At 40.2% G+C, this 13992-nt stretch overlaps 2 protein-coding genes across 4 annotated transcripts in view; one reads left to right on the forward strand and one right to left on the reverse strand.

Annotated features, from left to right (window-relative positions):
* Window positions 1-2389: 2389 nt before the first annotated feature.
* Window positions 2390-13806, reverse strand: tmem268 (transmembrane protein 268). 3 transcript variants are annotated; one of them, XM_005748684.1, is made up of 9 exons: window positions 13635-13806; window positions 10837-10975; window positions 7420-7514; window positions 7236-7343; window positions 5730-5882; window positions 5534-5611; window positions 4713-4802; window positions 4323-4529; window positions 2390-3175 (listed from the first exon to the last, which is right to left on the reverse strand). In XM_005748684.1, the coding sequence occupies exons 2-9, from the start codon at window positions 10967-10969 to the stop codon at window positions 3014-3016; spliced, it is 1026 nt and encodes a 341-aa protein (XP_005748741.1). In that variant the 5' UTR covers window positions 10970-10975; window positions 13635-13806; the 3' UTR covers window positions 2390-3013. The 3 variants fall into 3 exon arrangements, with proteins under 3 accessions (XP_005748741.1, XP_005748740.1, XP_013770276.1); XM_005748683.1 differs by having other exon boundaries at window positions 5534-5644; XM_013914822.1 differs by lacking the exons at window positions 10837-10975; window positions 13635-13806 and adding an exon at window positions 7878-9454 and having other exon boundaries at window positions 5534-5644.
* The window catches only part of LOC102201784 (sialidase-1-like), a 17555-nt gene continuing 15913 nt past the window's right edge, over window positions 12351-13992 (forward strand). Inside the window, exon 1 of the mRNA XM_005748682.2 lies at window positions 12351-12392. The gene's annotated coding sequence lies outside the window, so the exon portion shown is untranslated. The remainder of the gene's footprint in view (window positions 12393-13992) is intronic.

Raw genomic sequence — 13992 nt, forward strand, 5'->3', positions numbered from 1 at the left:
ACACCATTAAGTCTTTGGACAGTATTTTTTTGTCGTTTTGTCACCACAGTGGACGTTAAATCCTAGAATCAAGATGTGATTGAAGTGCAGACTTTCAGCTTTAGATCAAAGGGTTTAACTGAGCTATTTTCATATGTTCAAAAGTAAATGGACAAATGACTGACAAACAGTTTAAAGGCCAGGCGAGACCTGAGTTCAAGTGACTTACAAATAAAAATATTTAGCATTAAAGCATTACTGACCAAGGTTGTTAGCATTAGGTGATCCACCCTCTCAATTCAATTCAATTCAGTTTTATTTATATAGCACCAAATCACAATAATGGTTGCCTCAAGGTGCTTTATATTGTAAGCTAAAGACAATTATGGTCACTTTAGGTTCCAAACAAGCAACAACTGTTGTTGTAAATAAAAGTAAAAGCACGAAAAAAGTGAAAGCAGTGTCTGTATGTGAGTTTTGGGGACCCCTGAGCTCTCAGTGTATATACAGTCCTGTGGTTCCCCTTAGTTGCTGTCTGAACCAGTATGCTTCTGGGTTTCCCCGACTTTACTTTCAACCTGAATAGTGCAGATCTCAAAGCAGATTTCAGCTCCTTCATTTCACTAACCTGACTGCGAGAAACCAAAAGAGTTACAGACTTGGAGAATGAGTGGGTGAAAAGGAGGGCTGTGACTGAAACGCACCATCTGCTGGCATAAAATAAAGACTTAGATGAGTTAGCGAACGGATCAGAAATAAACTAACATTTAAAATGAACTGAATAGAATGAACAATTTACCCAAGAAAATAAGTACATTGCATGCCCTCATTATCTAGTGGGGACTTATTCAATTAGTTCCTTTCTCTTGAGACCAGAAAGTAACGTAAGTCACCCAAATATTTTATCACCTCCCCTTTTGTTGTTCCTTCCCAGACTTATGCGTTCTTTCCCGTCAGTTTCTGTGTTCATGAACTGCTTTTATGTACATATGTCTGTCAGGCCCCCCTCACATAAAGTCCATAAATAGTCCTCATTTGAAGATTTCTTACATTTTAGAAAACAGGTCACTTTTTTCCAGTGGTAGTTTTCATGCCTTTTTATTTGTTTACTGGTCCGTTTCTTTTCTTCAATAACACTACTATAATTAATTGCGCGCATAGTTATTGATATTGCACCAGTTTAAAAATGTGTATTTATTGTTTGTTTATTGATCTCAGCACAGGCTATTTTAATTCCAGACCTTACATCTTCCCTCCATGCAATTCATCTATTCTGAGAATCTTGCACTGATTTCACATTTTATGAAAATTATTCATGTAAAGCCTGAAAGCCTTGGAGGGTTTATTAAAGTCTCTCATGAATTTAAAATAAGGAATTAAATATCAGTTTTCATATGTGAGTTTTAATTAGTATCATTTTTGTTAGCGCTAGCATTTTTGTGCAATTTATTACCCAAAGTTTGGTATACTTTATTTCTTTTAGTGATCTTTTATTACAGGTTTGTCACTTTGCATTTGAAACCTCTTCTATATTGCTTTTTTGCATATAGGAATCATTAAAATCTGTGGTATTGCCTCTTTAAATGGTGTGAGGTCTCTGTCCAACAGAAAAGAGGTTGGAGGGAAAAGGTGGGAGTCGAGCCAGCCCGTGTGTGCAGGATCACAGATGGTCGTTTAGCCTCCTGAGGAGAGCCGGTGTCTCTGAGATCGTTTAACTTGGCCTCACGCTGCACGCCTCTCTCCTCTATCACACGGTCCCAGCTTCCCCCCCATGTCGGCCACGCTGGCTGTCTTGCTGTTTGTGTTTGTGTCATCTTGCTGCTCTCTCGCTGGGCTGTCATCCCGGCCCCAACATCAGGACTGATGGGCGACGTCTGGAAATATTTCAGGATGGATTCTGGGAAGTAAAACCGCAGGTGTAGAAGCACAAAACAATATTTTTTTGCCAGGATGAAAAAAACAAAGCTCATTACACACTAACATCACTTTCCCTTCACACATTGTGTCTTTGTCTACAAATCACTCGACAGGCTTAGTGTCCTTGTCTACAACAGCACAATAAGTTTATTCAATCGAATACTGCGCTTGAATGCATTTTAAAGGCAAACATACGTACATATTGCTTCATCATTTACTGTTCATCAGTCAGAAGGAGACCTGTCACAGGCAGCCATCGATGTTTTATGACCCTTAAATTTACCCCAAATGCACTTTTTCAAGTTTTTCTACAGTGAATTACCAGAAAACACCTAAAAAAAACATGCAACATACCAGTGCTTGTTTCTGTGTTTTTATTAAAAACTGGGATTTTTGTATCACAATATAAATATTTACCCTCTAAGGTCTAAGCTATCAAAGCTGCAAAACTCAATCCCACAAAACTCTTTTAAAAAAAACGGCAAAATGAGCCTTTTTGATAAAAATATGGATCGGTTTTAATACGTGTGGAATATGTGATTGTCTGGACTTGCAAGAACAATTTAACAATTACTAAAATTACAAAGTGTGATTGCCTAGGGTTGGAGTAATGTAGTGAGACAGAGCAGTAACATAATATGGAAATATGTTACTGCCTCAAAACTCTACTTTTTGTTACTGCCTCAAAACTCTACTTGAGAAAAATGCATATATACATATACTGTGTGTCAAGTCATAATAACCTGTATTTAATATATGTACAAATAATTTAAACAGTAGTAAGCAGTGGCCACGGCTGACTGCCATGCACACGGGAGGACAAACATTGTTTTACAGCAGCTGGACGGACCTGTGTTCTGCAGTGACAGCGTTTGGCAGCGTGCAAATGAGTAAACATCCAGCTGGTGCAAACAGAGCAGGCAAGAAAACAGCAGCTGACATGCAGCAAGAGAGCGATAACCTTAAAACTAAGGAAATGAAGAGTTTGAGGCTCCAAACAAGTCCTTCTGGGAATCAAAATGTTCTTGATCCATAATGCCTCCTGAGAAAAATTCTCCCATATGTCAGTTTGTGTAGTTTCCAGCAGCTCTCTGTGTTTCTGGTTTGCTTTTGGTTGTTATTGAAGGATCTTTGTTTTGATGTACTGACAGAGGCAGATGGGGGCTGTGGTGCAGTGGCTCCTCTGACCTCTGTGGTGTGAAGATCCTGAGAGCCTTTCAGACACGAGGAGCTTCACATAAGCCGCACTGTAGGTCATGAGGAGCTGGTAGGCTTTAGCCTGCAAGGATAAAAACAAGGACATAAGCAGATATTGGATGTGTGTGAGAGAAAATGTGAGGTGGGATTGAAACTATCAAAATGCAATCTTAAATGTGCTTTGAAATGATTAGTTAAGCCTTTTCTGCAGGCTACACTTTGAAACAAGGGGCTTATTAAGGTCTCAGTCATATAAACGTAGCCATAAAAACGATCAGATGCTCATTAACTGAAAATACTAGTGCAATCTCTAGTGCAACAGTAATCAGCAGACAGGCGCTGCTGCTCAAATGCACTCGACTGACTGATCATCAGCGAGTCTGAGCACCTGTGGTGGCTGGCGGTAAAAGTCTTTGAGGTGGTGGGTAAGTGGGTCAAAGAATGTAATGCACAAACACTAATATTTCCTAAACCTTTACATGAAAAAACAACAACTTTAAAAACAAATCTAAATAAACATTTTTGCCCTCCTCTTCTTTTGGGTGGCACATTTTTCAGTGACTATTTGATATAAGAAGGAGGTGCTCACCCCACATCCAACTGGCTAGCTGCACATGTGCTGGAGATGGCTGTACAAGCTACTGAATCATGGCACATACTCAGTTTTTCACTCACTGCTTTTGCCTTAATTTCCGCTGAATAAATAATGACATGGTGTAATACAGTATATTGTGTATTGTTCAGCTGTGGCTCTACCTATTTTTAGAATATGGCAAGAACCAAGAAAGTACCAGAGGGGGAAAAAAACAAAGTTTGGGTAATGAGCCACTACTGAGCTGTTTTACGCATTCATTTCTTAGAATTTAAGCCCAAGTAGTTGTGCTGACAGATTTCTTTTTATTCACAAAAGCAGCATGTCTTTGTCAAAGAGAAAAACTGACACGTCCTGTTGAAACCGCACTCAGGGATTACATGTGTAGTTAAACTTCTTTGCACTGGTACGGCCCATTTAAGATCAAAGTGAGCTGAATGTGACCCACGATATAAAACAAGCTTGTGAGGTTTGGTAAAAGAAGCCATTTTGCTCCTCCAATGAAAAGCAGAACGCTTCAGCTCTGATTTTAGTGCCCCGTGAAGCTGCACACATCTGTGATTAGCCAGATGTGATAGATCTGTTGCTGATATGACTAACGTGGGTCTACTATCGCCCAGACCATCACATCTCTCACCTGAGAAGGTAAAGCTGCATCGGGGACGAGGCTGTAGTTTTTGGTGGCTGTGGCGTCCTTCTGCTGGTTGGATGATCGGCCGCTGGCTGCGCTGCCATTCTCCAGCAGAGGCGTCTGCTCATCGGAGTCCTGCTCCTCCGCATCTGATTCTCCGGCCGACACTTTGGTCACCAGGACGAAGTGAGACATCTTGCTCTTCAGTTTTTTCTGATGGGAGTTAGACATCGATTTTATCATTTTAAAGACCAAATGTCTGCGTTTGTTTCCTGCGGCAACCTGGAGTTATATTTCTATCGATCTGGAAGGAGGGCAAACAGCGGAGCTCCAGAAAAATCGATGCGGCAGCAGCAGCAGAACAAACCGGGCGACAGATGTACTCGACTCTCTCACCTGAGTGTCAGTCGTCGCAAAGCTGAGCTCCTCTAAAGTTTCAGTCAGCGCCCTCAAACAGGGGGACATGTCCCAATACACGAAGTACAGCTACAGAGAGACACAGAGAGGGGACAGCAGACACGAGCTTCAGTGAACCACTGATGTCTATTAATCACCACATTATTTCATTTTAATAGATCTGTTTAAAGCATGGAAGATGCCCTGCACCACAACATGCAATATTATTACTCCTGTGAACACTTCAGGATTTATTTTATATTTACCTTAAAAATAATCTTGCATCACTGCCTTTGCTGTTGGAGTTTTGAATGACTCATACTCTTGAGTTTTAATTTGTATCATTTTTGCTACATCCGACATCCGATCAAAAACTCATTTATTAAATATGATTCAATAGGTGAAAAGTCCTTAAATTGCTTTTTTCTAGTTTTGGCAGTCAGGAAATAAAGATATGAAAACAGTTTTTGTCTTTTTTATTCTTGGACAGCATGATGTTGTTAAGGAGACTAGTCTGTGTGCTTCTCTTTTCCTAAACCTTTATCGTTATCCTGCACACTTTTCCTCCACATCACGATGTTTTCCACTGAGGTCAATTAAAGGTTTTACTTCCTCTCATTGGCCGTTTCCCTTCTGTCTGACTGTTTGCTGTCATTGGTGCTGAATCGTCAGTCATCTCTGTATTTGTGTATTTATCTTTGGCAGGTTGTAAACAAAAAAGGGGGAAATGAATGAAATGGAAGTTGGTAGCCTGAACTGTATGAAACAGCCCATACTCAGCTTCATATTCTGCCAGTTTGAACTGATGTTATCAAACTAACCTTCATGTTTCCGGTGCAGTTTCGCACCCAGTCAGCCACGCCCACCAGCAGCTTGTGTCTCACCAGCATCTCGTTAACCTGGACCAACCGAATATCTAAATTCACATTGATCTGACACAGAATGGTTTGAGAATCAGTTCAGGGTCAGACTTGTGTCAAAACTGGCTTTACTGGCATGTCGTGACAGCTGACTTACCTCCTTGTTACTGCAGTGAAGGATGAGGATGACGGCAGTGGTGAGGACGATGGAGATCAGGCTGACGGAGAGACAGAGGACCCAGTAGTCGCTAACGGTGATGTAGAGATGTAGGGTGGAAAACACGGCACACCACAAAACCACATACAGCACCTGGTGGAAGCAGAGGGGAGAAGGCTTTAGGATTGTCAGCTGTGAAGCTAAACCATTAAATATTCTGGTTCTCAAAACTGTAGGGCGGACCCACTTGTGAAAATACTGAGTGAAACTAAGCGAATAAGAACGTTGATGTTTTTGCATCTTCGCTGAGCACAAACTCTGCTCGAATTTAAGTCTAGCTGGATTTCACTCTGCCTCTGTGTGACTGGTAATGGAACATTAAAAGGGTGATTTTTACTGTTGTTGTTGATGTTTGTTCAGTTATTAATAAAGGTTTTCTTATGAAAAACCTCAAATTTACCCAGAACCCACAGAGATGTGTTAATGATGCTTGTTTTGATTGGAATTCCAAACTTATTAGTCTGTTTATTAATTACTAGATAAACATAAAAGAATTAGTAACTACAGTTTTTCACTAAATACTTACAGCCAGAGCAAAAACATTGAAATCATGGCAATTACTCTATTCATGACTCTCAAATGAAAGGACTTCGTGTTTTCTCTGCCATATGTCACCTAAACTACACATTAACTGTTTCACACAACTCCGCGCAGTCCTGTGCTGGTCTTCCAGGACCGGATGACCCAGCAAATCCAAACATGCAATGGCCAGAGAAAAAAGAACCCCCAAGAGCTACATATCAGAGTCTAAATGTTGCAGAAAAAGACTGAACAAGTGTAGTTTGTTTGTAAGGGTAGCCGGGGGACGGCCTCTTCTAAGCATAGCTTAGGCTTGCAAAGTTGGATCTAAACAAGAAGATTTATTTGTATTGGATATATAATAAAGAACAATGCTTTTTAATACTGAACTAGTGTAAAGTCAATTGACTTGTATGCTGGAAGTAAAGTAAATGTGGTATACTTTTGATGGATATTTCAATAGATTATAAGTCAAAGCACATAGATAATCATAATAAAATCATTTAGTTAAATAATTTAAAAGTTTCAACTAAAAAAATAAATAAATATTGTTGTTTTGTTTTTTTCGGGATTGTTTGAGAGTACACTGTCTATAAAACCTGAAATCTGTGTAACTTTTCCGCATTTCTTTGTAAGATGTTGTAGCAGCCTTTAAGGGGAATTCCTCTGAACAATGAGCCTGTGAAAACTTCCTGTCTATCCAGTTAGTCAAGACCTTGGAGGTTTAATGAAAGTGCAGAATTTACTCAAACTGATTGATGGAGATCTTTGTCTGTTTTGCTCTCTTTTCTATTTTCACTCTGACTACCAGAAACAGCCTGCACAAGAAAAACATTTCAAAGAAAGAATGAAAACCGAAAGAAAAATATTGAAAACAAACAAAATAAACACAGGAAGTGATAATGGAGAACAGAAAGATCATCATACCGGCGCCATTATAAAATGAAACTGAGCCGAGTTGAAAACCATGTATCTCCTGACCGAGGGGACGTCCAGAGCTGTTTTCAGTGGAGTCTCCATGTCTTCACGTGGAATCTAAAATCGTGAAACAAACAAATTAATTTGGTAAAGATCTCTAACGTGCTGCTGTTCAGTGTGTACGCGTGTTAACCTGGAAGCCCTCCCTCTCCAGTTTGGCACGGCACCAAAGCAGATTAAAGCTGGGGTACAGCATCGAGCAGCTCGGCACTGACGCCACACACTGACCTGAGAGAAAGACAAGAGTATGGAAATAAAACCTTTGAATCGATTGATTGATTCATTTCATTTCATCCATATGCATAAACCAAAAAACATCACAGACCAACACCTGACAGTGTGCATGCGATGAGAATAAGGAAGACCAAAAAGTAATCGTAAAGATCAACTGATTTCAATAGTGAACCTTTGTTAAATGTAGGTCATTAAAACCTCAGTCCACCTCTGGTGTGTTAGTCATCACAAACAACTTTAAGAAAAGTAGCCACAGGATGAGCTGTGGGGTTAAAATATGCACCACAGATTTAGAGCAGGCTTTTTAATCCGAGACCTTTACAGAACATAAATAAAATCTAACACTGTGTAACTTACAAGGAAATGAGGAAACTGTGCTCAGAGGTGAAAATTGCCTTTATGTGTTTCTGGTAAAGCGTGCAGGCTCGAAGCATTCCTGGCACAACAGTCCCAGCACTGGTATGTGGTTCATTATGAGGCGCAGGAGGAATTTCACACTTCAGGTTTGAATAGGCGAGTGCAGAAGCAGTTCCACGAGAGCATAATCCAGGTTTTTTTTGTCCTCGTTTCAAAGAACGTCTCTGTTAGCTGTAAGAATGATTGTGCTGGTTTAAAATGTGCCATGTGTGATTCAATCATTTGTCACAGGAAACCAAGAATATAAGAAAATAAAACATGTCATCAAGATCAAGTCTGTGTGAAAACTATTTTGGGATCATAATGCCTCCCACACACCGCTTCAAAAGTCTCTTTGGGTGTGGAGCCACTCCAGATGGGGCGTGGACAGTGAGGGGAAAAATAAGGAATGACGTTAGGTTGAAGGATGATGATCACTGCTATTGCACTGAAATAATCTGCACGGTTGTGTGTTGTGTGTGTCGCTGTGTACTGTCACATGGGGACAGTGTCAGTTTGCCTGTGGGCTACTCTGGTTTGTCTGTTTTTGGATCTTTAGCTGCTGAGGAGACCACAGAAGTTGTGCAGTCAAAAGAACTAGTGAAGTGAAACTCAGTGCTAAAAACAATGAAAACTGCCCACTGCAGTCAGATCTGTGCTGCTTTTTAAAATCTCCGATGCAGTTTTCTTCCTTTTGAAGCCCACTTTATAACCAATCAGCACTGCACCTACAAATAATGTTATTGCTAATGGGCTGTTGAATTCGTGGACTGCAACAACTTACAAACAATCCATCCAGAGAGTTCTTGAATTATTGGTTAGATTGACGCAAACAGTCTGTAAGTAAGAACGAGATTTTAACTCGCTTTTTCAACCTTTACACAACTGTTGCATTAATATTTTCTCTTAACTGAAACAGGCACTATAATCATAGTAGAAGGTAGTGTAGGTCTGACTAAAGCACTATGTGGACAAAACTGCCTACACATTACATCTACAGGTGCTTCTGGACCATGGAAACCTGCGCTATGAAGCTCCCAGCACCCGGTCTCTGTGCTGATGTTAATGCTAGCCGAGGCTTGTAGCTCTGCAGTCATTGAGCCAACACAGAGTTGGCTGCTTTTCCACACTGTCCACTTCAGCAGCGACCGAGCTCTGTAACTTTTTACACCTGAGTTGCCGTGATCTCTAAAAGCTTCCACTTCTTATCACGTCACATATCACAAATTACAGATGATTGTGGAATATCTAAGAAGGAGGAAATTTCAGTAACTGAGTTGTTGCAGGGGTGGCGTCCTATTACAGCACCACGCTCTGATTTAGTTAACCCATTCTTTCTCAAATGCTTTTAAAGGCAGACTGCATGTTTGGTGCTTGGTCGTATACACCTGAAAACACCTGAATTCAAAGCCCAGTACTTTTCTCCATATAGTGTGTGAGATGAATTACCCAATTTGGCTTTTATTAAATATGATTTATCAGCTTGTTCATGTTATTTGCAACCAATTCAACAGATCAGTTGGTAGAAAACACACAGCTTTGATAATAATCCAGTGCTTTGACAGAACTGGAAATCTAGGCTACTAAAATGAATTCCAAAGATTAAGGTCACACAAACACACACAAAAGAATAAAAAATATTAACATATTTCAAAGAGACTAGAGGCAGGCAGTTAGGGAGACAGCTAAAGGATGATAAAAGGCATCACATCTAAGCAAGTCTATAGAAATGAATTTTTAGAAGCTATTTAAAAGAAGCCGTTAATTCTGAAGGATGGTCTCCTCAGAAAGGTCACATCACAGCTGAGGGTTGTCTCTAGATTTGAACCTTTTGAACCACTTAAAAAGCCCCACCTGAAGCCTCGAGCAGGCTCATACAAGGTCAGTTATTCTGCTGCCTCGCTCGGAGACAGACCCAAACAAGCTTTAAAAAAGCGATCAGTAAACTCTTAAATCAGTTCATACGTTGAGCCGACAGAGAGAAGCCAGGATGGGGGTGATGTGATGCTGTCTGAAGTATCCAGTAAGATGCCAAGCACCTGCCAGACGGCAGGAAGGTGCAATAATCCAGGCTTAAAAAGTACATAGACGACTTTCTGCAGATCTGAGTGTGAAAGTGTAGCTTTAATTCTATAGATGGTTCTAACTAGGAGAACTTTTTTTAACATGAGACTCAAACATGAGGTCTGAATTGAAGTGAACACTCATGTTTCTGGCAGCTTTCAAATGCCCAAGAGAAGCTCTCAGTTTGTGGGATTGAACAATAGCATTTGTGGTACTTTGTTTCAGAAACTGCTGTGACGTCCAACATTTAACCTCACTGAGGTGGTTTAAAAAAGCAGCTCGGCTTTTAGGTCTCATTAGAAGGTATATCTGCTTGTCCCAGGTGTAGGAATGAAAAGAGAGGTTCGGGAAGCGAATAAATAGAAAATAAAATTGCACCACAGGTAGCACAAGCTGCAGAGGATGAAGGGTTTCCTACACTGTTAAGAATGCTCTCATGACTGTTTTGTATCAGCAAAAAGAAGCAGAAACATCAAAGTAATCCAAATGAATTGATTCAATTATTTCTCTACACCATAGGCCTTAGTAGGCTACACTTTGGCCAGGATTAGGCACAAAGATTTTGCTGTTTATTTATCCTACTTCCTGTTTTATATCTAACAGCTAAACATCCTGATTCATACTGAGACCAGAAGCCTTGTTCCTTCAAACAGACGCAGTAAAAAGGCAATTCATTTCATTAACAAGCTACAAATGTCAACTTGCAAAACAATACTGCCAGTAAATCAGCATAAAAAGCTATATGCCATAAATTCATCTTCCATCAGCAGCTGATCTTTGATGCACAAAAACTGAACTAAGGATGTGATGAATGAAGAGCTGTTTATCAAATACATACAATAAAAAATGCAGTTACCGTTCGACCAGTCAGGTCTGCTGTTGATGCTGTCCCGCGCATGAGGTCTGGAGTACTGAATTTGAACGTCCCCCTCCCTCTCCTCCACTATGTGGCAAACTCCGTTGCTGTCCTCCATCATCTCGGGGGTCATTGTGTCCTTAAGAACAAAACAATTAAATTAAAAAAAAAAAAAAAAACAAAACTGTTAAGCTTAAAAGTTCCTCTGGCTCATGTGATGGCAGAGTCATGCACGATTTTGCAAGAATCACAAGAAGACAGTCAGAAAGAAAATCATGTGCGTGTAAGAGGTTGTGACTGCCAGTATGAATAGCATTGGGAAACTGTTTGGTAAGCCTGGAGAACACATTTGTGAGGAAGCACGTCATGATAAGAGATAAAGTAAAGAGGAATGCATTCATTTATTCTTTTCCTAGTGTATGAGTCCCAACAAAGGGGAACTTCAAGACGGTACACACAAAACCAAAGGAAGTAAAATATTTAGCTACTATCAGTACTGAACTGTGCAGAGAGCTGAGTCATGGGCATGTCAATAAATTAGAGAGAAATGACTGGAAAAGTTAAAATCACTTTTGCATTGATTACATACTAGAAGTAACTTGACAAGCACCTGAAAAAAGTGTAGCTGTACTGTTTTACATAAAGAGTAGCGCTGCATGGTTTTATGCATGTTGTATATTAGATGCATGTTTGAACTTTTTTACTCTTACATCACCTTGATGATCAGTTACATCAGTCAAATGTTACAAATGCAGCACACAGTCCTCCAACACAGAGAAAAGCATGTATATTAGTCTCTATATGCCAGCCACTCTGTTAGATACACCTGTTCAACTGTTCATTAACACAAAAGTCTAATAAGCCAATCATATGACAGCGCCTTTATGCATTTAGGTACATAAACATGGTCTGAAAAATAGGAAAAAAATCCAGTGAGCAGTACTTCTGGTGGTGAAAATGCCTTGTTGATGTCAGAGGTCAGAGGAGAATGGCAACAGTAATTCAAATCACCAGTGGGTATAACAGGTAAGAGCATTTGAAAATGTAACACGTCAAACCTTGAAGCAGATGGACTACAGCAGCAGAATACCTGTCCTGTCAGTTAAGAACAGGAAACCGAGGCTACATTGTTCACAGGTTTCCCAGCATTGGATGTAAAAAGACTGGACAATATTTCCTGGTCTGATGAATCTCGATTTCTGCTGCCACATTCAGATAGTAGGATCTAAATTTGGTATAAAAAGCGTGGAGCCATCCAATCTCGCATCAAGGATGCGTGGTGGATGTGTCATTTCTTTTTACACACTTTGCCCCTTAGTACTAAGTGAGCACAGTTTAAACACCACAGCCTACCAGACTATTGTTGCTGACCATATCCATCCTTTTAACAGTCACAGTGTATCCATCACTTAATGGTTGGATAATGGACCAGTTCACAGAATCCAGAATGGCAGCGCTGAAGATAAAAAGTGAGCCCAGCTAAGTACTAGTAAGGTGTTAAATGCTGATCTGACAGGAGGCTGAGGCCTTTATATGGTGACTATGTAGCATATAAGGTAAGGTTCTCATTCCATTTCATGTTCATTTCAGCAATCCATGGATCCCTACATCTTTGCACCACTTGAATAAACTCTATGAGAGCTTTAGGTGCACATGTATAGCTCATGTTTCCCCTAAACTGCATTATTCTGTAAGTAAACTAAAAGAAACTAAACCCAAAGTCGATCTGTGACCAGTAATTTAAAAAGCTAAAGCTAAAAGCTAAATATGTTAAAGAAACCACAGCCATAACGATAACGGGGACAAAAAAAAAACCTTAAAGAGGCCTTTATCGCTAATAAACACATTTACGGTTAACTGTGAGAAGTCTGCAACCTTGCAGGAAACTTTAACTTCTGCTTTCGGGGATGTGGGCCGTTACTGCTGTGCAATACTGATACAATATCTGCTTACGGAGGCAGAACAAATGGGCTGAATTGTTGAGAAATTACATTGTTGTGATTATTTTGGAGTTTTACCAAAATAAAACTCGTTCGTTGCACACAAACGTGCAAAAATGCCATAGCAGAGAAGCTGTCTCATAAAAGAAGAGGAGACACAGGTTTCTTGTGGACACTACACCTGAACCAGATCCCTCTCCAGCACCAAAACTGACCGTCAAATAAAAGAAAAGTAGTGAACTTAAATGTTTTTTAACCAGCTCTCTCTGGCTGTCGTTGGAAACAAAGTTTAGCAGTTAAGTGTGAAATTTAAACTGTCGGTGTCTAACCTATTGAAGTCTAACCTCTTCCTCACTGCTCTCATTCTGACTTTATTTACTTTCATTTTCACTTCCTTGATTGTTAATAAGGTCTAACGTTAGACCTTATTAACAATGCCAGTACTGGCATGGAGACAGTTTATCACTGCCTGCTTACACTGCTTACACTGCACCTGCAGATGAGGATGGGGAAGAAAAAGAATGACACATTTCACACATGTGCAGGCAGGCTGTATCTTGCACTCGGTGCATGTTTTTACCACCCAGAGGGCTTTATCAGTAAACACCCAGCTGTTATCTTTACAATGCATCATGTTTTCATGTCCGGTGTTGCAAACTGCACATCCTTTTTGCCTGCTCGTAAACTAAACAGTGTATCCTTAACCTGACGTTAAACTGAAGCCTCGACGATGACAATGGTTGAATATTTTTGCTCCTACGCATTTTTTTTGTGCGCAAAAGTTCCTCTGTAAGTTATTTTGTTTCTCCTGACACCTGTACACGTGAGAGCTCCAAAGCAAGACTAAACATGTCCTACCTGAACTTCAGATGAAACTCCATCAGTTCACCAGAGCTGTCATCTTTGTATTCCCTTTGTCCTTCCTACCATAACTCCTGTTAATCGAGAGAATTACCACATGATGGTCCTACAGACACACACAGAATTGAAGCGTATGCCTCTATCACACGAATGAGTCTCAGCCTCTCTCTCTCTCTTTCTCTCTCTCGCTCTGTTTCTCTCTCTCGTGACTGAGCTCAGCCCAAACTCATGACTGCAGGAATGTGGTTTGTGTGGTGTTCAGCTCAACCTGTCAGCATTAGAAAGAGGCTCATGGCCTTCATGCAGGGACCCGTTGAGAAAAACTAGCTTCATTTTGATATTTTGATATATATAT

The sequence above is a fragment of the Pundamilia nyererei genome, unplaced genomic scaffold, assembly GCF_000239375.1.
Source record: "Pundamilia nyererei isolate P.nyererei 1_Seehausen unplaced genomic scaffold, PunNye1.0 scaffold00226, whole genome shotgun sequence".
In the NCBI taxonomy this organism is placed as follows: Eukaryota; Metazoa; Chordata; class Actinopteri; order Cichliformes; family Cichlidae; genus Pundamilia; species Pundamilia nyererei.

Coding starts and splice junctions, on each gene's coding strand:
- tmem268 (XM_005748683.1), bottom strand. CDS start 10,969: ATGACCCCCGAGATGATGGAGGACAGCAACGGAGTTTGCCACATAGTG. Junction 5,645..5,729: donor TTCACTGCAGTAACAAGGAG/GTAAGTCAGCTG, acceptor ATTCTGTGTCAG/ATCAATGTGAATTTAGATAT. Junction 3,176..4,322: donor ATGCAGCTTTACCTTCTCAG/GTGAGAGATGTG, acceptor TTATCCTTGCAG/GCTAAAGCCTACCAGCTCCT.